General features: G+C 49.5%; 1 protein-coding gene across 1 annotated transcript; it reads right to left on the bottom strand.

Annotated features, from left to right (window-relative positions):
• Positions 1 to 17293: 17293 nt before the first annotated feature.
• LOC308527331 (uncharacterized protein) lies at positions 17294 to 18483 on the bottom strand (the record flags this gene model as incomplete). Its single annotated transcript, XM_081102644.1, has 2 exons — positions 17294 to 18054; positions 18198 to 18483. 2 exons carry the CDS (start codon positions 18481 to 18483, stop codon positions 17294 to 17296), a joined length of 1047 nt encoding a protein of 348 aa, XP_080958770.1.
• Between the last annotated feature and the right edge of the window lie 5367 nt (positions 18484 to 23850).

Here is a 23850-nt window from a genome sequence, read left to right as displayed (position 1 = left end):
CCCGCATCTGCCCGCTGCAGCTGCAGAGAGAGGCTGGGCTCCAGGGCTCCCGGGTGACTTGGCTTCAAGGTGACAGGTGTCGGGGTGGATCAGAGCCCTGGCCTTCCTCTAGGCCACAGCCACACTCCCACGTGAAGTGACTGTAGACTAGGGCAGCGCCTTTTAATGCCAGAGCCAGGGACCAGGCAAGTGAGCGGGATGTGGAGAGCCCAGCCCCCATTCCTGAATTTTGCCACCGGGTCAATACCAATGGTTGATTCAAGATGTATTTTCATTTTTCAAAAGGATATTTTTATTGATTTCAGAGAGGGAGAGAGAGAGAGAAATTATCAATGATGAGAGAGAATCATCAATTGGCTGCCTCCTGCATGCCCCACACTGGGAATGGAGCCCGAAACCCCAGCATGTGGACCAGGAATCGGACCATGTCCTTCTGGTTCATGGGTTGACGCTCAACCACTGAGCCACACCAGCTGGGCAAGATGTATCTTCTTTCCTTGAATTGCTAAGGGAACTTTCTTCTGATTCTTCTGTCTTCATCTGCAGCCCGCGTTGGTTTTAGGTTATAGAGGTGCCCTGGCCCAGCCCAGGCTGAAAGGCGGAGGGGAGGCTGTGAGGATTCTGAGATCTCATGAGGGAAGACAAACGTGCAGACCCTGAGCGGGCTGGGTGTATCTGTGTCTCTTGGGGTCTCTGTCTCTGGGTCTGTCGCTCCTCTTGGGGGGGCTTCCCGTCTCACTTTATCCGCATTCTGTTCCCCTCAGTCCCCGGAGGACTTCCTCCAAGCAGACAGCCAGCAGAGTCTGACCCCACCTCCTAATCTCACGGCCTGATTTCTAGAAAATGAAAACTTGTGAACAAAAAGAAGACACCCCCTGCCTGTATGAACTTATAGAGAAAAAGACCCTATCAAATAGGCACACAGCTTTATAAACGACTGATGGTGCAGTAGGCAAAGATGTAGACTGCTGTGGTGGGGGAGAACGGTTGGGGAGTGCTACAGACTGAAGGTGTGTGTTCCCAGCATTCACATGTCGATACCTAACCCCCAATGTGATGATGGTATGAGGAGGGGGGCCTCTGGGAGGAGGCTGGGTCATGAGGGGGGAGCCTTCACGAATGGGATGAGTGCCCTGATAAAGGAGACCCCAGGGGCGCCCTCACCCCTTCCACCAGATGAGGACACAGCGAGAAGACAGCCACCCAGGAGCCAAGAAGCCAGCCCTCAACAGAGACCGCGTCTGCCAGCGTCTCTTGAACTTGGGTTTCCCAGCCTCCAGACCTATGAGAAGTGCATTTCTGTTGTTTAAAAACCACCCAGTCTGCATTCTGTCTTAGCGGCCGGAATGGACTGAAAGGGGCGGGGGGGGGGGGGGGTGCCGGGAAGTGCTGTTCGGGAGGAGTGAGGTTTAAGCCGAACCCTGAATAAGCAGCAGGAATGAGCCATTCAAACGGAAGAGGAAGGAGACTCCAGGCCAGGGAACCCCTGTGAGCCCGTGAGCGAGGCCCCAGGGCCCAGGAGAGCTGAGCTGCTTGGAGAACGTAGATGCCCCTGTGGCCGGTGGTGAATGGGGGAGAACTGGGCCGAGCTAGAGCGGCCTCAGGGCTCACACCAGGGCAGTCTCAGTGCCAGGTGACGGGATTTCACTGGAAGTGCGGTGGGGGACAAGGAAAGAGTTGTCAGCAGATGAATCCTCTTTGTGATTGTTTTAAAAGGTCAACCTGGGGACACGTGAGCTGATAGCAGTGGGAGGGGGTGGGCAGTCAGGAGCCCGTGGGAGGGTCCCGAGGGGGCGCTATGCAGCTTCTTAGCTCGAGGTTACGGCAGCTGAGAGGAAAAGGACTGAAGGTGAATTTGGGAGGCAGAAATGACAGGTGTTGGGGTGTTTTATATGTGGGGGGGAGTGTGGGGGTGAGGTAAGGGTAGAAGCAAGAATGCACCCAGATTCCTGGTCTGAGCAACAGGGTGCGTGCAGGTGCGGGTACAGAGACCGGAGGCCTGGAGGGAGCAGGAGCTGATGGGCCGAAGGAGAAACGTCTGCCTCAGACACGTGAAGTGCCAGCTGCCTCTGAGATGTGACGTGGAGTTGAAGAGTAGGGACTGTGTATGTGAATCTGGTGCTCAGAAGAGAGGTCTGAGGCGGGAGGCAGCCGGTCGATGTTTTTCTCTCACAGCAAAGTTCCTCTCTCTCAACCTCCCCTTCCTCCCTGCCTTCCACTCCCTCTAAACATTAATGGGAAAAATATCCTCAGATGAGGATGGGCCATAAAAAGATGAATTTGGGCACCATCAGGATAAAGAGGTTTTTTGTTGTTGTTAATCCTCACCCGAGGATATTTTTCCATTGATTTTTAGAGAGAGTTGAAAGGAGGGCAAGAGACAGGGAGAGAGAAGCATTGATATGAGAGAGACACATTGATCGGTTGCTTCCTACACGCATCCCAATCAGGGCCAGGGATCAAGCCTGCAACCGAGTTTATGTGTCCTTGACCGGAATCAAACCTGGGACCCTTCAGTCCCCAGGCCGAGGCTCTATCCCCTGAGACAAACAGGCCAGGACAGGCCAGAGAGGGTTTTTAAGTCAGGAGAATGGGGGAGGTCACCCACCAAGGAGAAAGTGCAGAGTGAAATGCAAGCTGTCAGGGGCTGAGGAAGAGGAAATCAGAAATCAGCAAGGAAGTCTGTGAGGGAGGCTGGAAGGAGGGAAACCTGGTGAGCAGGCTGGCCCAGAGAAGGGAAGACGGGGAGGTGACTGCTGAGTGACCTAGTCACCCAAACCGACAGCACCGCAGGCCCGAGTGGGGACAGTGCTGCTGGGGCCAACGGTGACATTATATAGATGGCACCATCCTGCCCTTCCCTGTTTTACAACCATTCGAGGTAAGCTTTTTACTCTAAACTATAACTCTAAGTCATCCACCACCCACCTACCTATCCATCCCTCCATCCCTCTGTCCGTCTGTCTGTTCCTCTGTCCACCTTCCATCCAAGTTCCACATTTTCCACTAAGTTGCAGGGCATACACGTGTCCACAAGGGGGAGCCCTCAGTCCTCTTTCTTTTCACTTTTCCTTTTCTTTAATGGTTTTTGTTTTCTGGCTCTGAAGGGATTGTGCAAGGCTGTCCTCATGTACATGTAATGATATCCCTTCTGGTATGTGGTCTTGCTGAAGAACCCGAGATTCCAGCTTAATTATGTTGAGTTAGTGTTAGAAATAATAGCAATACAGTGGGGCCTTGACTTACGAGTTTAATTCATTCCGTGACGAAGCTCGTAACTCAAATTACTCGTATGTCAAATCATTAAAGTGAACGAGTGAGACACGTGATGCTGGGCTGATGTTGTGGCGTTCACTGTGATGTTTGCTGCGCCCATTAGCGGTGGGGTATCTGAAGCTGGCTCGTAACCTGAATTTTAGCTCGCAACTCAAAGCAAAAAATCGGCCGAGAGACGGCTCGTATCTCGAAAAACTCGTTAGTCGGGACACTCGTAAGTCAAGGCCCCACTGAAATAGTAATAACAGCATGATCGGAACAATCTTCCTGTAAGTGACAGAAGGAATACATCGAGCTTCCTAATGACTCTCCATGGTTTCCACACCGCTGACTGCTCTAACCCTGTAAGCCTACTTCTTCTCGATTCACTCGGTGTCTTCCAACGTTTGCATTTTCTCTCAGCCTGTCAGCATGAGACTCTGATGTAGCGATGCCTTCAAGGCCAGCGTGGTACCTTCACAAAGACCGGTGAGACTGTTGTCTGTTGTGTTACCCTCCACGGCGAGCCTCTTTCTCCCCCTGCGACAAGCCCCGTTGTCCCGGCTGGGCCGACAGCCTGCCCGTGGCCGACGTCCTCCCTTACTTCTGCCGCCTCCAGAACCACACGTTTTCCCATTCTCAGTCGGTGTCCCCTTCCGGCTCCCCCCTGGACCTGTCTTTTCATAGATCACGTATCCGGGAAGCCTTGCAGTGGTTCTCAACCCTCTGGCCCTTTAAATACAGTTCCTCATGTTGTGACCCAACCATAAAATTATTTTCGTTGCTACTTCATAACTGTCATGTTGCTACTGTTATGAATCGTCATGTAAATATCTGATATGCAGGATGGTCTTAGGCGACCCCTGTGAAAGGGTCGTGCGACCGCCACAGGGGTCGCGACCCACAGGTTGAGAACCGCTGCCTTAGCGTGATGGTAGGTTTCACTGGAGATTCCCCATCGATCCACATCTTCCTTAATGACCCTCTGTGACGCGGCTTACAAACTCTGACACTTCCAGACCGTCTTGGACTCTTCTGTCAGGATCACTTTTGCCAGTTTCTTCTCTTTCCCTAGAATGTTTCATAGCAACTGGCCAACAGTGTGCTCGCTCCAGGCCAGCTGCAGTCTACGCTCTATTCTCCGCCGCTTACCGCATCCCCGTTACGCTGCGCCTGGCCCAGCGTCCAGGCGCGGGGAGCCAACCCCATCTGCAGGTCCCGCGCACCCATCTGGGAAGTGGGTAGGGGCACAGACCTTTAGAAAATAGACTCCATCAACATGCGTTTGCCGTGGCAGATGATGAATTAGGGGGATTAAACTTCCAGTGAGTGAGAGTTGTTAACACTGCAAAGCCTCCACCAAAAAGAGGTTTCTGCGTGCTTTTCCCTGGGGGTTTCCAGAAATAAAACGAACCTGCCTCCGATGACTTATGGGGACAGATGAGAGGACTTCAAAGTTCCTCCCCGTCCTGAGTTTCTGCTGTTCACCTTCCGTGACTCTGCTCTCTGATGTCATGTTATGTTGTGACAGACACACCCACCTGCATTCTCTGTTGCCCCAGTCTTTTGTAAAAAATATATATTTTATAGGTTTTTTTTTACAGAGAGGAAGGGAGACAGATAGAGAGCTAAAAACATCGATGAGAGAGAAACATCGATCAGCTGCCTCCTGCACACTCCCTCCTGGGGATGTGCCCGCAACCAAGGGACATGCCTGTGACCGGAATCGAACCTGGGACCCTTCAGTCCGCAGGCCGATGGTCTATCCACTGAGCCAAACCGGTCAGGGCATGTTGCCCCAGTCTTACTGAGGGGGTGAGGTGGGCTTCTTGTGCACCAATCAGAGACATATCTGAAGCCTCCTCTGGTGTGCGTAGTAAATCTAGGAACCGGATAGCCCTTTATTTCTTGTCCCTGAATAACAACTAGCTAGGCACCTGTGTCCTGGATTTGCTGATTTGCTGACTTTCTTTGCCCACGTCCACCTTTCCAAGTTTTGTGTGAGTGGGCATGCCTCCGAGGCATTGAAAGTCTCCCGAGAAAGCGTTAAGCCATGAAGCTGTTTGCCGCAGAGGGTAACTGAACCCGGACGCGTATTCCTATGAAGTCTCCTGAATTTAAAAGCCGAAGGGGGTCGACTCTCATCATTCTGCTCAGCACAGGTGTGTGTGCAGGTTGACTGGGTTTGTGCTACTCCAGTAAACTTGCTCTGCGATAGGCTCAGAGCCAGGGAGGCTCCCAAAGGCACAGGACAGTGTTGGGGGTGCAGCGGTGAGCACAGCGCCTTCTTCTAAAGCTGCAGCACATTTTGCAACAGAGGAGGAGAGAGCGGGGCAGAGGGAGGGGGGTGACTCACGGAGCCAGACACCCCAATGCTTCTAGCCAGGCCCACCCCCACCCCCACTGCTTCACAGCTAAGTGACCTCACCAAACCTGCTAGCGACTGCATCGTGGACTTCCCACCTCCAGAACCGTAAGAAATAAGTGTTTGTTGTTTGATTTAAAACTTTTCAATCCTGCTAAGCCTTGGTTTCTTGCTCTGTGAAATGGGGATAAATCTAAGATTGCTGCAAGGGGCAAGTGAGCAAACGAATGTGAAGTGTCCGACCACTGCATCCAGTGACCAGGGTGCATGAAACGTGCACTGACTCCTCTGGGCCCCTGGATTGGGTGGGGCTGTGCCGTTTAAGGTCTGACTCGGTGCAGGGCTGTGTTCAAAGCTCTAATATTTCCACTAGAGAAAGGAGAGGGGATGCGGCAGCCCCAGGCTGTTGGTGGCCACCTTGCTCTCACCTGAGAATAACGCCAGCACAGAGGGAAGGAAGCAAAGCCAGGGGGCAGGAGGGATGCTTCCTGCTGACACCCCTGCACGCCCAGCACCCACGGGAAGAAGGCCGAGGGCTGCGTGAGCCACCAACACCATCCTGCCCTCAAGCAGAAATGGGCCAGGTGGGTGAGGGTTCAAGCCAGGAGAGCAGGAGAGCAAGAGGAGCAGGATATGCAGTGGTTCTGATGAAGTCCAAGTACCACATCATTCCACGCTGCTCAAGCTGGAGGAGGCACAGCCCCAGTTCTGTGCAGGGAGGATGCAGAACAAAAGGACCCCAGACAGCCTGGCCAGTGTGGCTCAGTGGTTGAGTGTTGACCTATGAACCAGGAAGTCAGGGCACATGCCTGGGTTGCAGGCTTGATCCCCAGTGGGGGGTGTGCAGGAGGCAGCAGATCAATGATTTCATCTCATCACTGATGTTTCTATCTCTCTCCCTCTCTCTCTTTCTCTCTGAAATAAAAATATTTTTTAAAAATATCTTTTAAAGAAAGAGTACCCAGTAGATCTTTCTGAAGCAACAAGCTTATCACAACATTTGGAAGAATCAATCTATATTATAAAAAGCCAGTGACCATAACGCCATAATGACCAAATGATTGGTCACCAGGTGGTGCATTGATGGGTCCCACCAGCGTGGCAGGTCTGGGGTCCTGTACGATTTCCCACGCTGGGCATCTAGTACTTCAATAAAAAAAAAAAAAAAGAAGAAGAGCAGGGAAGGGAGAGGGCTCCGGGGGAAAAAGTCTGGTCTCTGAAGCTTCACCCAGGTGGGGCCAAGTGGTGGGCCTGCAGCTGGGGTGGCCTCTCCTCTTGCCCCTCAGGTGGCTCCAGGGCATCCTCCAAGCTCACCAGGGATTTGGGGTTCCATGCTCCTGAAGGCCACAGAGATGCCAGGCACCCTTCTGATGTGAATCCCATGCAGAGAACACTCCCACACTTGGCACCTCTCCATAACCCACTGGATCAAGTCCTCTGGCCACAGGATCCTTGCATAACAGGCTGTACTCCTTGCACTGCCGCCACCATAGTGGTTGTGTCCAGCCTCTGACCCATCTCCCCACACCCTGTGGCCAATAAGATCATGAGCAGATTTCTCATCTGAGGCCTCGAGACTAAGGGGCAGCAGGTTGATATATTCAAAGCACTAAAGGGGAAAAGCTGCCAACCAAGAATCCTCTATCTGCCAAAACTCTCCTCCAGAAATGAGGGAGAAATGAAGACATTCCCAGATAAACCAGAGCTGAGAGAGTTATTTGTCACCAGACCTGCCCTGCATGAAGGAAGTCCTTCAGGCTGGAAAGAAAGGACACTGGTCAGTGACTCAGCCTCATGAAGAAGTAAATATCTCTGTTAAAGTTAATAATACATGGACATTATAAATGCTGGTACTCTTGTAATTTTGGTTTATAGCTACACTTCTTGTTTTCTACTTGATTTCAGAGACTAATGTATTTAAAAACCCAATTGTTAACTATGTTTTTGAACACTGCTTACATGTGTGATTTTTGTGACATTAAAAAAAAAGAAAGAAGTGCAAATTCTCCCACAGAAAGCTTTCAAAGGTAATATATGTCTTTAGTAAATGTGTTAAGGAGGCAAAGGGAGCCGGGCTCCCTGGCCAGTCTCTACACCTCTCTCCCCAGAATCCAGCTTCTCATCCATGATCCCGTCTCCCTACTGTTTGTTGTTGTTAATCCTCACCCGAGGATATTTTTCCATTGATTTTTTTAGGGAGAGTGGAGGGGAGAGGGAAGGACAGAGAGAGAAACATCAATGTGAGAGAGACCCATCGATTGGTTGCCTCCCACACACACCCTGACTGGGACCGGAGATGGAGCCTGCATCCGAGGTACATGCCCTTGACCGGAATCGAACCTGCAACCCTTCAGTCTGCGGGCCAAAGCTCTAACCACTGAGCAACCAGCTAGGGCCCACCTCTCTACTTTTTATAAATCCTCCTCACCCACCCTGGCTCTCACACTGGCCCGCCCACTCCTACACCACCTCCAGCGCTCCGCCCCCGCCCCCCCCCCCCCCCCCCCCACTTTCCAGAAACCAGCAAACCTCCCATGGGAGCGTCCTAAGCTGCTGTTAAGCCGTACCAGGCACTGATCAGCATTTCTAAGAACTGTGGAGGCCATTAGCTTGAGGGAAGTGCCTTTTCCCTCTTGTGTTCATCAAAACTTGATTTAAAGGAGAAAACCTACAGGAGCATCTGAGAGGAGGGGGGAGGAAGAGGAGAACGAGGAAGGTGAGGTTTGGGAATGGGCTCTTCTCCTTGCAGAGCAGGGAGTGAATAGCCGCTCAGTATATTCACCGGGGAGGAAGGAGGTGTCAGGCATGACCGCGGGATGTGAGGGGCAGTCGTTGACCTCAGCTTTCTGCGGAAGCTCTGAGAACGCAGTGGACGCCCCGCGCCTAGCTCTCTGGACACATAGGAGGATGCATCCATCCTTGCCTTCCCATGTACCATGTACCGGTCTTCCAGGCTCCACCCTCCCAGGCCAGGCTGACATTCCCAGGGTCACACCTCTCCAAAGAGGATAAATCATTAAAGGACCTGGATTCTAAACGAAGTCGGTGTGCAGGGAGCAGCTGCCCAAAGTCCCCCTGGAGCTCAACGCTTCTCGTGGCTCCATTAACCTTGACTGTGCATTTCATCAGATGCATTTTAAAGGGGCCAGAGGGTGGACGGAGCCTGAAGTTCACTGAGCGCATCCCACGGGCCAGGAGCTTCAGGTGTGTAATTTTACTGAATTTTCAGGGTAGAATAGGCAGGTGCTGTTATTCCCTTTTCTAGATGAAGACACTGAAGCTGAAGGTTTTTAAACGACTTCCTTAAGGTCACAACAACTAATAAGAAGCAGAGTCGGGGGATGAAGCCAGACCCATCTGATTCCAAAATACCTCCTTTTCCCTAACTCCATACGGTTTCCCTTCTTCCAGGTTTTTCATCAACATGAAAGCCTGTTAACTCCTGTAGACCAAGTTCACATATTCCTAAGTGAAGGCTTGATGGAGAGAACCTCAAGAAAATCATTTCACAGGAGAAAAACCTCACACACTGAACTCAGTTAAAAGCATCGACCCCTCCCCATCACTCAAAACACTGCCCGCGCCCTGCCTCTCTCACCTCCGAATTGATTTGCTCCTGGGTGTGTTCAGAAAGGACCAACGATCATGACCGCTCAGTGGGCAGTAGAATGTCTGTGCACATGGAGGGAAGGGCTCCTCTGTGAGAACATGTGGTCCAGGCCTCACCCCAGCACAGGCTCCAAGCAGGTCAAGACCACCCACTCACTGAGGCAGTCTCCACGCCCAAATGAGACAGGGCCATTGTGCATGCAACGCCATCATTCACCATTTCGGAAGCCAAAATAAATTGATCTGGGTAACCACCACCCCCCCCCCCGGCCCCCACAAAATGTAGACTCAAACAGCAAAAGAACCTAACTCCTTCCATTCTAAAGCACATGCCCAAATGGGATCCCCATGCTCACCCATTTAATGAGCTCTCCTCACCGCCAAGTGAAGGACTGAACAAACATCTTTGACTAAAAAGAAAAAAGAGGGGTGACCGTCATCACCTGCCTCGTCTGGAAAGCTGGCACAGGGTCTGAGGGAGCTGGCTCCATGAACCATTTCTTTCAAAAGAGGTACTTTTAACTGGCAGCTAGCTTTTTTGTCAAAGTTCTAATTTGACCTTCCCAAATTGCATCTTGGGTCTCTATTAGGAGATGGCACGGGAGGGTCAACTCTAAAAGAGAAGAAATAACTGCAGATTGAAGGAAGTCAATGGGCTCTAGGATTTTTGTTCTTTTACCAGTTCTTCTGCCCCTTGTAAGTAGGGCCCAGAGGTCTGCCCAGCTGGCCAGGGTGGCTCAGTTGATTGAGCATCATCCCCACTGGAAGGTCGCCAGTTAGATTCTGGGTCAGGGCACATGCCAGGGTTGTGGGCTCAATCCCTGGTAGGGGCTGTGCAGGAGGCAGCTGATCAATGTTTCTCTCTCACATCGATGTTTCTCTCTTTTCCCCCTCACCCTTCTTCTCTCTCTAAACATCAATTTAAAAAAAAATCGTTATAAATAAATAAACTCACTTTGGTAATATTTACTGAGCAGATACTATGGTGTCCTGTAAGTCATCTAGCTGACGCTGGGGAAAGCCGTGGACAGAATAGCTAAGTCCCTGTCCTTAAGGAGTGTACACTTGAGTCAGAGGGCAGAAAAAAACTAGTATCATCTATACTAATAAAAGGATAATATGCTAATTAGGGTAGACATCTTCCGGACGTCCATCTGGACGTCCATCCGGACAAAGCCACAGTGGCTGCGAGGCCTGGGGCTCAGGCCTCACAGCCGCCGTGGCCAGCAGTGGCAGCAGCAGCAGGGTGATGGGGGTGGCACCTTCCCCTGATCAGCCTGGTTGCCTCCCGCAGAGGGAGGCCAGACTGCAGCTAAGCTGTCAGTAGGACATCCCCTGAGGGCTCCCAGACTGTGAGAGGAGGCAGGCTGGGCTGAGGGACACCCCCGCCCCACATGCATTTCATGCACCAGGCCTCTAGTATCATATAATTTCAGGTGTTGATAGCATGCCTACAATGTACAGCAGAGTAAGGGCTGGAGGGTGATGAAGTGGGAGGCCACTCCTCTTTTAGGCAGGGGGACCAGGCACCGCCTCTCTAACCACTTGGCATTTAAGCGGAATCCTGAATGAAAGGCGGAAGCAGCCAAGTGGGTATTTGAGGAAGGAGCCTTCCTGCAGAGGGAACAGGAGGATGCAAGGCTCACCATCGCCCAGCATCCCAGTGAGAGAAGCAAAGACTTGGCTCCTCAGGTCGAGGCTGAGAAAGCTGAAGGCCAGGGCGGTGGAGACCCCGCCAGACGCCCAGGGTTTCAGGGTGTGGACAGGAGCAGGAGGCCTGGCCATAGTCCCAGCAACTCCGTCAGGGAGCTGACAACCCAAGACAAAGCTGTCGCCGCCTTCACGGTTTTCTGAGACCCGCATTTCTCCGGCTGTGAAGATCCTTTGACCTTTTCCTGTAAAATGGGGCTTGAATTGGGTGTGCACCTCCGAAATGTCTTGGCTGCCTACACTGTGCCTGGGAGGGGGCAGCAGGCAGAGCTGAGCCAGGGCCCCGCCTTTGTGCCCAAAGTGCCCACTTCCCTCGCACTAAATATTGTTTTTGCTCAGGCGGTAGCTAAATTACAGGCCACTTTGCAGCGTGAGTGCGCCCCGCTGTAGTGTGTGTATTATGCTGAGCCATAAAATGTTCTGAAGTTTCTTGGGATGGGAATAGGTATGAAATTACAGCCCATTATTATTATATATTTCTTTTCATTACTCTTTGTTATATTTCTCAGGTCTAACCACCATAATTCTTACTCCGCTGACTGTTTACAACCTGCAGCTGTAAGAAGCGGGTCCCCGAGTTCCCTGCGGTCATCATTTACGGGGCTCTACTTACTCAGCTCTTTCATCTTTCGTCATGAATCCAGCTCCTCCTCCATCGCTGTGGCTGCTTTTCCCCAAATGCGCCCTCCATTTGTCTGTACCTGGAGGTGATTAGGTGCTCGGGGCCCAGCACAGCCCTGCAGGTGGGGCTCAGCAGGGCTGTCGCTACTCCGGGGGTTGCTTAGCTGATCCACTTCCACTTCCTCTGGGGACCCCATTTCACTCCAGACGGGAAAGAGAGCACGAAGTGGGGGGGGGGGGGGGGGGAGCAGCACAGATGTTACCCAGACCCAGAAAATGGCTCCAGAAGCAGCCACAGGAAGATGGGGTGGCGAAGGCGGGGGTCATTTCCTCCTCCACGTGGGTGCCATGGACAAAGCAGGTCTTATTTGCAGCGGAAACATGTTCTCTTTAAATGGTATAAAACCTGCCTCAGGCTGGCTGGTGTGCCTCGGCGGTGGAGCACCTACCCAGGAACCAAGAGGTCGCTGGTTCGATTCCCATCAGGGCACTTGCTGGGGTTGTGAGCTTGATCCCCGCTAGGGGGCGTGCAGGAGGCAGCCGGTCGATGATGGTCCTCTGTCATGGATGTTTCTCTCTCTGTCTCCCTCTCCCTTCCGCTCTCTCTAAAAATCAATAGAAACATATGCTTTTTAAAAACCCTGCCTCAGACTGAGCTTTCTGGGGTCCTCTCCTTTGGAAGTACCCATGAAGCATAGTAACCTCCATCTTGGGTAACAACTGCTGTTTAAAATTTTAACCCTGCCATCCTGGCTTCTGTAAACATTTGCTTCCTTAAATAATAGGGAAAATAAGACTACTCCCATTCCAGAGAGGCCATCAACTATGCCCCAGACAGAGTTGTCAGTGCTGGCGCCAGGCCAGGCCTTGAGATATGGTCTCACGGCCCTGTCCCAGCACACAGGACTTTTTCTCAGAAGGTCTGGAAGTCTCATTCCAAATTTGGAAAACAAAGAGCTGAAAAACATATAAATTCAAAAGACTTCCACCATATTGGGCCCCAGAATTTGAGAAGCAAGAGTTCCTCTGGGCTGGCTAGGGCTAGCGAAAATGAACAGGACTCCAAATAAATTTGGCTTATTGATTAAGGCATCTTCTGATTACAGTATAACACCTGGAGCCTCCTGCACAGTCAGGAGAGACACAGGGCAGGGCATGTCCTCCCTCTGCACGCTGAGTTCACAGCCTGCAATGGGCGGTTTCTCCAGCCCTTGCTCACCTCTGCACAGGCTCCCGCCTCTCCGGAGTCATATACAGGGCACTTTCCTAGTGACTCCCCCACCACGATGTGGGATTAATTCTTTTTTATTAAAATTAAATCTTTATTGTTCAGATTATTACATTTGTTCCTCTTTTTCCCCCCCATAACTCCCCTCCTCCAGTTCCCACCCCACCCTCCGCCCTCACTCTCCACCCACTGTCCTCATCCATAGGTGCACGATTTTTGTCTAGTCTCTTCCCCCATCCCCTACACCCCTTTCCCCACCCCCCCCCCCAAGAATAGTCAGTCCACTCCCTTTCTATGTCCCTGATTCTATTATAATCATCAGTTCATTCTGTTCATCAGATTATTTATTCACTTAATTCTTTGATTCACTTGCTGATAGATGCATATTTGTTGTTCATAATTTGTATTTTTACCTTTTTCTTCTTCTTCCTCTTCTTAAAGGATACCTTTCAGCATTTCATATAATCCTGGTTTGGTGGTGATGAACTCCTTTAGCTTTTCCTTATCTGTGAAGCTCTTTATCTGACCTTCAATTCTGAATGATAGCTTTGCTGGATAAAGTAATCTTGGTTGTAGGTTCTTGGTGTTCATCACTTTGAATATTTCTTGCCACTCCCTTCTGGCCTGCAAAGTTTCTATTGAGAAATTAGCTGACAGTCGTATGGGTATTCCCTTGTAGGTAACTGAGTTTCTTTATCTTGCTGCTTTTAAGATTCTCTCTTTGTCTTTTGCTCTTGTCATTTTAATTGTGATGTGTCTTGGTGTGGTCCTCTTTGGATTCCTTTTGTTTGGGGTTCTCTGTGCTTCCTGGACTTGTAGGTCTATTTCTTTCCCCAGATGGTGGCATAGGTAAACACCAGAGATTGCTGCCTCGCACAACCACTACAAAAATACAACTAAAAGATGGGACGGACATCACCCAGAACCATAGGAAAGCTGGCTGAGGGAAAATTCTACAACTAGAAGGAAAGAGAAAAGCATACCGAGACTCAGAGGAGGCGCAGTACGGAAGTAAAATACTAAGGTGCGGAGGTGCGTGCGGAGCGGGCTGGCGGCTGAGGGTGCAGTTGTCATTTTCAATCGGGAGGGAGTCTCAGGCTCTGGGCTCCAGTTCCAGGCGAGTCTCTGGGGACCCAGACTCAAACGGGAGAAGCGGGACTGTCTGGCATCAGTCGGAACTCGAGGGCAGCTTTCTCTCCGAGGTACTTGCAGCGGTCGCTGGGACACTGAGAGGCAGAGCCTCTGGGGACGGGACTGAGAGCAGCCATAACTGCTTGCTCCACCTGCCATGTTGATCCCCTGGGACCCGCCCTGCCCAAGCCCTGCACAGAGGCATTTGCTGGTTAGCCTCAGGCAAAGGCTAGATTAGCACCTTCCTAGAGGACAGAAGTTCTCCCACTGCAGACACAGCTGATTCTCACCTGGAGATCAAATCCCCCCCAGTGTTACCTACAACAATCAAGGCTTAACTACAACAAGACGGCGCACAAAGACCACTAGGGGGTGCACCAAGAAAGCATAAAAAATGCGGAGACAAAGAAACAGGACAGAAATGGAGGAAGGCAAAATGCTGGATATAGAGCTCAAAACCACACTTTTAAGGTCTCTCAAGAACTGTCTAGAAGCCGCCGATAAATTTAGTAAGGCCCTCGAAAAGACTGGTGAGACCACTGATAAATATAGTGAGATCCTCAAGAAATCTAATGAGACCCTCGATGTTGTGATAAAGAACCAACTAGAAATTAAGCATACACTGACTGAAATAAAGAATATTATACAGACTCCCAACAGCAGACCAGAGGAGCGCAAGAATCAAGTTAAAGACTGGAAATGTGAAGAAGCAAAAAACACCCAACCGGAAAAGCAAAATGAAAAAAGAATCTGAAAATATGAAGATAGTGTAAGGAGCCTCTGGGACAGCTCAAGCGTACCAACATCGGAATTATAGGGGTGCCAGAAGATGAGAGAGAGCAAGATATTGAAAACCTATTTGAAGAAATAATTCTTCTTTTCACGAGCCAGCCGGTGTACGCGAGGGCGGAAACCACCTCGCCAGATCGCTCTATGAGTTCACATGCACCAGGCACACCCGCCTGGGGCAATTCTGTTCACTTCTCCGCATCTTGCATGCCCTCCCCACCCGGGCCCCGCATTTATCACGGAGTAGGCATCTGGCAGACTCTTGGAAAATGGCCCGTGCAGTGCATCCGAGCATGTTTTTATACAGCCCCGGGCTTGTTGCCCCTTCTCCTCCCAGCCATGTGATTCGGGATGCGTTACTTAGCTACCCGGACCTCAGCTTCCTCAAACCCAAGACAGAAGCATCTCACTGGGGGTTTTTGAAACAGGTGAGAGAGCGAGAGGGTATAAGTAAAGCCTGATACACGGCATGCATTCATACAAGGTTAGTTTTTCTCCCCAGGGGGGAAAACCCATAATGGTGCTGGCCCTGGCAGACCTCACAATCTCTCATGCTACAAAACTCCCGTAATCATCGCTATTTAGGGAAAGTTAGTGTTTGGAGGGAGGAAAAAAACTCACATACACTTTAATCCATTAGCAAGACAGCGCAGAAGTTTACAATCTACCTTTGATGTGCAATTTGGAGAAGGCGGTCCCAAATACTTGAGGGATCCTCTTTCTCCTTGATGTGATGTTGGAATTTAACTCCCATTAACCGTTATAGGCATAACAAGCCGGCATCCGGGGGGAAATATACCCTCTAGTGCTTAATGAACACAAAATAAAACATTTCCTTTTATCTTCGACATCTACCAGAGTAATTTGAATAATGACATTCATATTCATGACTCATCAGACCCTTCCGCCAGCTCAGTGTTGTCACTAAGGCCCCTATGAAATGCCAATAACTTCGCCGAGATCTTTTGGATGATATTATGGTGTGGAAGCTGCTGCTGCAGATGACTCATGGGGTCACAGGTCAATAGAAGGTAAAGAACATTCTACAGCACAGTAGCTGTGTCTTTCTATTCAAACCAATGGGATTTGGTGGCCCCATAGAGCACAAATCACCTTTAATTGAGCAGAGACCCTCTGCCACTGGATAGGATGAAAACAGGACAGCGGCAATAATGATGGCCGTGAGGGTCTGCGGGGGGCCCAGCTGGGGCTAGAAGGACACCTTGGGAGTATAAAAAAGAACTGGGTCGGGGGGCGGGGGGGAGAGTTTAGGTCAGTGGTTCTCAACCTGTGGGTCGCAACCCCTATGGTGGTCGACTGACCCTTTCACAGGGGTCGCCTAAAACCATCCTGCATATCAGATATTTACATTATGATTCATTACAGTATCAACATTACAGTTATGAAGTAGTAAAGAAAATAATTTTATGGTTGGGTCACAACATGAGGAGCTATATATAAAGGGCCAGAAGGTTGAGAACCACTGGTTTAAGTTGTGCTATTGTCCAAATGGAAGATGAGAAAACTTCTACGGTGACGCCATCTCTCTCCCTCATTATACCTGTGAGCTCTCTGAGGCATGAGACTGTCTTCTTTTTTTAAAAAAATATATTGATTTCAGCAAGAAAGGGAGAGGCCGAGAGGAATAGAAACATCAATGATAAGAGAGGATCATTGGTTGGCTGCCTCCTGAACACACCCCACTGGGATAGAGCCCTGAACCCGGGCATGTACCCTGACCTGGAATCAAACTAGTGACCTCTTGGTTCATGGATCCACAATCAACCACTGAGCCACACCAGCTGGGATATTTCTTCTATGTTTTAGAAAATAAAAAAATAAAAACCTTAAAAGTTTACAAGTAATATGAAGCATCTACAATGTGGTGGCACAATGCTAGGTGCTAAGCACACAAAGGCTTAGGGAGAATCTTGTTTCCTCATGGGCCGATGGATTCAGGTTCGTAGTCACTGGTGGACTTTCTGGTGCTGCTTCAAGTGATCTGACTGTGCAAAACGCCTGTCGCCCAGAGTACACCGGTAGGGTCGCTCCTCACTGTGCGTTTTGTTGTGTCTCGTGAGCTCACCTAAACGGGCGAATTCCCATGTGCATCCCTTCACACTGCATTTGTAGGGCCTCTCTCCTGTGTGTTTGCGATTATGGATTTGGAGATGGGAATTTTTTTTCTTTTTTCACTGACATTATAAAGTACAGGGGAAAGAGGAAGGGAGAAGGAAACGAAAACCTCTACCAATCCTGCTAATACTGTCTCACGAAACAAGACCACACTGCTTTGCCCCATATTCAATCACTTATATAATAAACCACAAATAAAATCTTCTCTGGAAGAGCAGTTGCCCCTCTTAGAGGCGGCAGGGAAACGGGGCCAGAGTGGGGGCAGGGGGCTTTATTCTTTTGGCAGATCCTCTCAGCCATTATAGATATTGCTGCACTGTTAATAAAAATATATATGCTTCTCTGTAAAGCATTAAAAAAAAAAAAGTCCAAAGATAAGATGGCTGAGGTCTCACTCAGCTCAAGCATCTCCAAATACAATGTTGTCCATTCCCTGATCTTTCCGTGGGTTATTTCTTGGTTGTTTCCCAGATCAATGCCATTCTCTGTTTGTGAGCCTCTGCGGTGCAAGCTTTTTTGTAGGGTCGGATTTCTTCAGAGCCAAATCCTGAGATGCACGTGTTCCACCGGCGCTGTAGGTGCAGCTGGATGCCCTTCACCTCCAGGGTGCTGGACTCGCGATGCCGAGCAAGCTGGCAGGCTGCCGTCACTACACTCTCGATAAAACCATCAGCCATCGGCAGCAGCATCTCCTCTACATCTTCATCCAGTTCCTCATTAGGATCCATTTCTCTTACTAAGTCTTGTAATTTCTTCTTGGTCAACACCTGATTGTCTTCAGGGCTGAGACGCCCTCCAGACCCAGGCGTGCCTGGTATCTTTACCACTGTAGTGCTATTGGCCATGGAGCCTTGCGGAGGGGTGCTGGCTGGTTCCCGTGTTATGGCTGATAAATTGGAGAGGTTGATGAGGGCTGAGGGGCCAAACTGGTTCTGCGGAGCTTTGGACTGCAGCTCATAGAGCTTATCGAGATCCTGTTTCTTCCTGGAGGTATGAGGACCAAGACCAATCAAATGCAGCAGGTCTGTCTCCCCATGAGATGCGGAGACTGCCCCAGTGAAGCGATCCTCTTGGCCAAGATAGGAATTCTTTGAATATGATTTCTTACAGTCCTGGTCTGTGCAAATGTAGGGCTTTGAAATGTCAAGATTCTTCTTGAACTGATGTCTCTGGGTTTTGAGTTTTGACTTCTGCTCTTCTAGAGATTGTCCTTGGGTCAAATGGGAACTTGAACAGTCTGGGAATCCTAGGTATGGTAATGATGGCGATTGACATGGCATCATAAGGGTTCCAGAGAGAGTGTGGTCCTCAGTGAAGGCTCTCATCTGGTCCCCTTAAAGGTCCCCATCTGACCCCCATAGAGAGTCTTGTCACTGCTGTGTGTTGTCACCTGGCCCCCAGTGAAGGTATGGTTCCCAGTGAAGGTCAGTGGATAGCCCCCTTTAAGAGCTGTCATCTGGCCTCCATAACGGGTCTGGTCCCCACCGAAGGTCATCTGGCCTCCATAACGGGTCTGGTCCCCACCGAAGGTCATCTGGCCTCTATAAGGGGTCTGGTTTCCACCAAGGGTCATCTGGCCTCCATAAGGGGTCTGGTTGCCAGATAACTGAACTAGATCTTCAGCTGTGGGATCCATCATTTCATCGAGTGCGGTCAGGAGCCACTGTGTCTGGAGGTAAGGTCGGCTGGCAAGCAGTTGCTGGGTGCAGGGCCTGGCACTTATGGAGCCGCAGCCAGGTGCGCTGCGTGCCTATTGGCCCCTTCGCTTGCCACGCCCCTCAGGGCGGAGCCCAGGGCATCGCTGTAATCCGCTTAGGGAACACGGGTGCACGCATGGCCTGAGGTCGCTGTCGCAGTCCTTCCCCGTGTTCCCACCGTCGGGGGAAGCATTTGACAGGGATTAGCCCAGCTCTTCCTCCGCACCGTTCTACCTGGTGGACTCTGTGTCTGTCACCAGATGAAGCAGAAACCGCAGGAGACTGTCTTACGCATCTTTGTCTCCCCACCTTAGCACAGGGCTTAGTGCACAGGGGCTAACAGACTTGAACCACTCTTTTATATGCCAGGCCCTGTGTTAAGCGTTTCCATCAAATCATCTTATTCATTTCTCATTACAAGCCTCTGAGGGCAGGAAGTGGTATGATTAGTACAGATTAAGGACATGAGGTTGATTTTTAAAATTCTAAAAACTTGCCCAGGTCACCCAGGAGATGTCAGAGCTGAGCTTGAACCCAGGTCTGTCTTGAGCCAGAGCCGGTGCCCCGAGCTGTGAAATGGTCCTGACCAGCACGAGTCAGGGGTGGGTCAGCATGTGCAAAGGCCCTGTGGCTCTTTTAATGATGGAACTAGTACAGGAAAATTACCACCAAGTGATCTCATGGTTGTGTGTGTTTTTTTCCCCTTAAAATATTATCAGCTATGGGGGGAGTTCAGTAAATAACTCTGAGACGTGTCACACAAGGGAAGAACTGGGTTCTCTGACATCGTTCTTTCTGTCAAGACGGTAAAACAGTGTCTTTTCCTTAGAGTTAGACTTGCCACCTCAGGGCAATAAAGCGATTTAATACCCCTCAGCTCAGCAGCAGTGCGGGGGGACCAGGCACAGGGGCCGAGTAGAGGTGTGTCCTGCTGTTCAGGAGCTTGCCTGCAGCCTGGGCGCTGAGCACTGTTCCTTAGGTGGTTATTCTACTTACAGGTTCCCCCAGGGCAGGCAACCCCTCTCCCGTTTGTGTATGAGTCGCTACAAAAGGAGCTGGTTTTTCTAAAGGTCCTTCCTCCTCCTCCTCCTCCCCCAACTCCATCTGTCCCTCTGTCCTTTCTTCCTACCTTCCAACCATTACCTACTGCACATTTGCTAGAGCTTCTAGATTTGGAGGATACGGTGGGCAATACGATGAAGTCCTTGACCTTGTGCCGCTAACGTTCTGGTGGAGAAGATTTCCTTCCTAGCCAAAACGCCCTGTGCCCTAACCACAGGACTCTGACGAAGAAAACCTGTCTTTAATGACATCCCCGAGGAAGCTAGATTTTACACACCTGTCAGTACACGGGGGCATTGCTTGAACATGACCCATGAGACAAGCAACAACCACCTTTGGCTTTATCAATACCTTGAGCCTGTGCACAGCTCCAAGCACCTCAAGGTTTACTCGACAGAGGGAGGAGAAAACCACCCTCATGTCATCGATAAGGAGAACAAGTTTACAAAACACCAAATGACAGATCTCTGTAGGATTGTCACCTTGAGGACACTTGTCAAGCAGCAACCCACAGGAGTCATCTCACTTAATTTTGGGGTCAGCATCTTGGCTAAGCCGATTTTATAAATGATTCAAACTATGTCTCAGTGGCAGGAAGTAGAAGCAAGAAACCTTCACAGCGCCAACTCCGGGCAAAGAAGATGAACACTCTCAGAACGATGGGTCCCTCCTCACAAGCGAAGGGCACGTGCGAAGGTTTAAACAGGGTGAGCCTGGCTGCTATGTAAGATGTTATTCACTGAAAGATGCGAGAAGTTTGGGCTCAGGGAAAGGAGGAAAAACAAAGACGCCTGGGAGCTGAAGCCATGCCTATACTTCCTAACTTTGGTTTTATGGAGAAACAAACTACTGAAGCTGAAAGAACCCCTTAAAACTGGGTGTAAGTTGACAACTGGGGTGTTCCAGCTGTCGATTTACAGCCTTTCAGCTCCAAATCCACCCTTCACGGCCCTGCTTGTGATGCTGGAGCTGGACCCTTGGGACGCCTCCTCCGCCAGGTATCGCGCGATGCCGGGATTTGTCAGGGAGGCGGGCGGGCGCTGCAGGAGCAGGACAGGAGGCGGCTTCTCTTCTGGGTTCTGGCGCCTTTCCTCCCTCCCTGTTCCTGCAGCACAGAGGACCTGCTGTGGCGCTCACCTGGGTCAGTTGAGCAGCACCTTCCAGGTGGTTCCCAGGAGGCCCTAGAGCCCCAGCCAGCTTCCCGGCTGGACCCCAAAGGTGCTCATAGCGTTTATCAGCACCTCACTGCTAGCGGAGGGCTACAGCCAGACCCTCACTAAGGTGGAATCTCCACTTTAAGGGGAGAAGACCCTGGTCCACATGAGTTCCTTCCTCGGGAAGCCTCTCTCAGTCCTAGGCAGTAGCTGCTCCTTGTGTCTGCTCTCCCTGTAATCCTGGCAGTTTCTTAACCCCTCATAGTAACAAATCCTCTGCTATTAGCTAATAGTTCTTCCTATTATACTTTCGCTCTTCAAATTACTGGTCATTTCTGTTTTCTGGCTGGCTGAACCTTGATTAAGATACTCATATCCAACAGCAGTGTGTATTTATGTTCACCAAAAGGCAAGTACAAGACATTTCTTAGCCCTAGCCAGGTTGGCTCAGAGGATAGAGCATCGGCCTGCGGAACAAAGTGTCCCAGGTTTGATTCCAGTCAAGGGCTGGTACTTTCATTGCAGGCTACTCCCTGGCGCATGCCTGGTCAGGGCTCACACAGGAGGCAACCAATTGATGTGTTTCTCTCACATCGATGCTACTCTCTGTCTTTCCATCTCTCTTCCAATCTCCCTAAATGGGAAAATATTCTCGGGTGAGGATTAAGAAACAAACAAACAAAAATTTCTTAGTGGCACTATTCATAATAGGCCAAATCTCCATCTCCAGAAGAAGTGACACATAAAGTGAGGTACATTCGTACAAGGTGCATTCATGTCAGTGCTATACAGCAATGCCAATGAATGAACTACAAATACATGTAACAACACAGATGAGCCGACAAACATAATGCTGAGTGAAAGCAGGAACCAAAGAAAACATTCTGTGTGATTCCATTTATATAAAACTGCCCAAACAGGCAAAACTAACCTCTAGTGCTAGAAAGAAAAGCAGATATCTCCAGAGTGTGGCGAGCAGCTATAGGGTTAAGCCTCGGACTGACCTGCTGGCAAAGTCACAAACAAGTCCCAGCTTAGAGGGCACAGTCCTCTTAGCATAATTAGGCTTGACCTTATAATGCTCCCTAGATCTTGTCTGGGAAGCTAATGGGCTGAGGGAGGTGCAGGAAGTGCTGCCAAAACAAGTAAAACTCACAAGAACAGTGTAACTATGGTAACCACTACCTTGTTTACCTCTGACTATAAAATAAAGGCTCAGCTTGCCTCTGGATCTCTCTCTGTGGCCTCAGCCAGGCACAGGGAAGACCCATGTGTATTCAAGTACCTGGCTATGTTGATCATCTGAATGCAGTCTCCGTGTAAATCATTCTTTGCCGACTCTGTCCACACCTTTGGGAACTCCTGGCCCGCTGGGGCTGGACCCCGGCACCAGAGGGGTCAGTGATTGGAAGGGGCAAAGGCACTTCTGAGATGCTGGTAATGTTCTGTTTCCTGCCAGTGCCTTTTTGATGTTCGCATTTTTAAAAGTTCATCAGACTGAAAAATATTACATATTTATTGACTTTGTGAGGTGTGAATTATTTTACTCAAGTAAGAAGTCAAGCTCATTTGTTTACTCAACAAAAAGTGTACGCACATATTAGATACCAGTCACTATATATGATGCTAAGGATCTAGAGATGAATTAGTTATTCTTGATTCTGGTCCGCCATGGGTATGAGCTAGAGTAGAGGGAAGACTGACATGAAAACAGATAACTACAATGCCCCCTGATTCCAGGAATGGTTTAGGGATGGATGGAGTGCTGGAGCTATAGAGGAAGAAGCTGTGGATGATGCATTGAAAAGCTACACCTAGAAAGCTTTTGTGATCAGAAAGTTCCTCTCTTCAGACATCACGTTGTCGAAGATGTCAAATAAACAGTTGGAAACTTTGATTTAAGACATGAGGAAGCTTGGGCTGTACATATATGTATGTGTAGGTTCACTGTTCCATATGGTGATGGTTGAAGTTGCAGAGATGAGATCACCAATAGAATGTGTTTGGACAAAAAAGGAAGGGACAGATGATGGAACTCTGAAAGGAGAATTTGAGTGGACGGAGAAGGAAAAGCCTGCAAAGAAAACTGAAAAAAAAGAAAAAGAAAAAAAAAAGGTAAGTCAAAGAAGTAGAAAGAGAAAGATGGGACTCCTGTCTTATGAGCAGAGGGACAAGAGAATGTCAGAACATTGAGTTTCATTGTCAAAAGCCACTTGCAAGATCAAGTAAGACTGGTACAGTAAGTTCTCCCTTAACATCATTGATAGGTTCTTGGAAACTGTGACTGCAAGTGAAACAATGTATGTAATGGCTCACACAAGCTAATTAGTAAAATTCTGTGGCACACCAAAAAATATATATATAGTTTTTGTCAATCTGACAAAAAGAAAACAGGTATAATTTTGGTTCATTCACACCAGACAGCTATTGTTGTGTTGGCTGTTGTCATTTTTAAAAATTTGATAATCTAAAGGAAAAGAGGTTAGTGTCCCGACTAAATAGTCAGGTGCTGCACATTTTAAAAATTCTTGCAGCACACCAGCGTGCTTTTGCCGGCACATGGGCTGAAGATCGCTGCCATAGGCTAACTGATACAAGCAAGAATTAAGTTGTAATGGCATCTTATGAACGTTATAACTAAACAACATTAAATGAAACGGCACTCAGAGACCTGCTGTATATGGTTTTGACAAAGAGGTCAGTAGAAGTCAAAATGAAACTTAAAAATCTGGCTTTGATCAGAATAAAAAAGGCTATGACTATAGATTAGTCTTTAGAGATATTTGGTGGTAAAGTGAAGGAGAAAGGTAAATTACTTTGAGCATGATTGTAGGCTACGGGGAAGGAGAAAAGTAAGCAACCATTGAGTAGCAGGAGGTCCCAACCTCAATGGGGTGGGGGAGAGAAGTCTCCAGAGACGATTGTTTTAAAGGTGTCTGCTCTTCTAAGCGAGGTCCACAGACGGGTAGCATCAGCAGCACCTGGGAACTTGCTAGAGATGAAGAATCTCAGGGCAAATTGCAGGTGTGATGAAGCAGAATCCACATTTTAACAAGATCCCCAGGTGGTCATAGCCTGTAACCCTCACAACAA

This window comes from Myotis nattereri, assembly GCF_964212035.1.
Source record: "Myotis nattereri genome assembly, chromosome: 11".
Taxonomy (NCBI): domain Eukaryota; kingdom Metazoa; phylum Chordata; class Mammalia; order Chiroptera; family Vespertilionidae; genus Myotis; species Myotis nattereri.
This window is presented reverse-complemented; position numbering and strand designations above follow the sequence as displayed.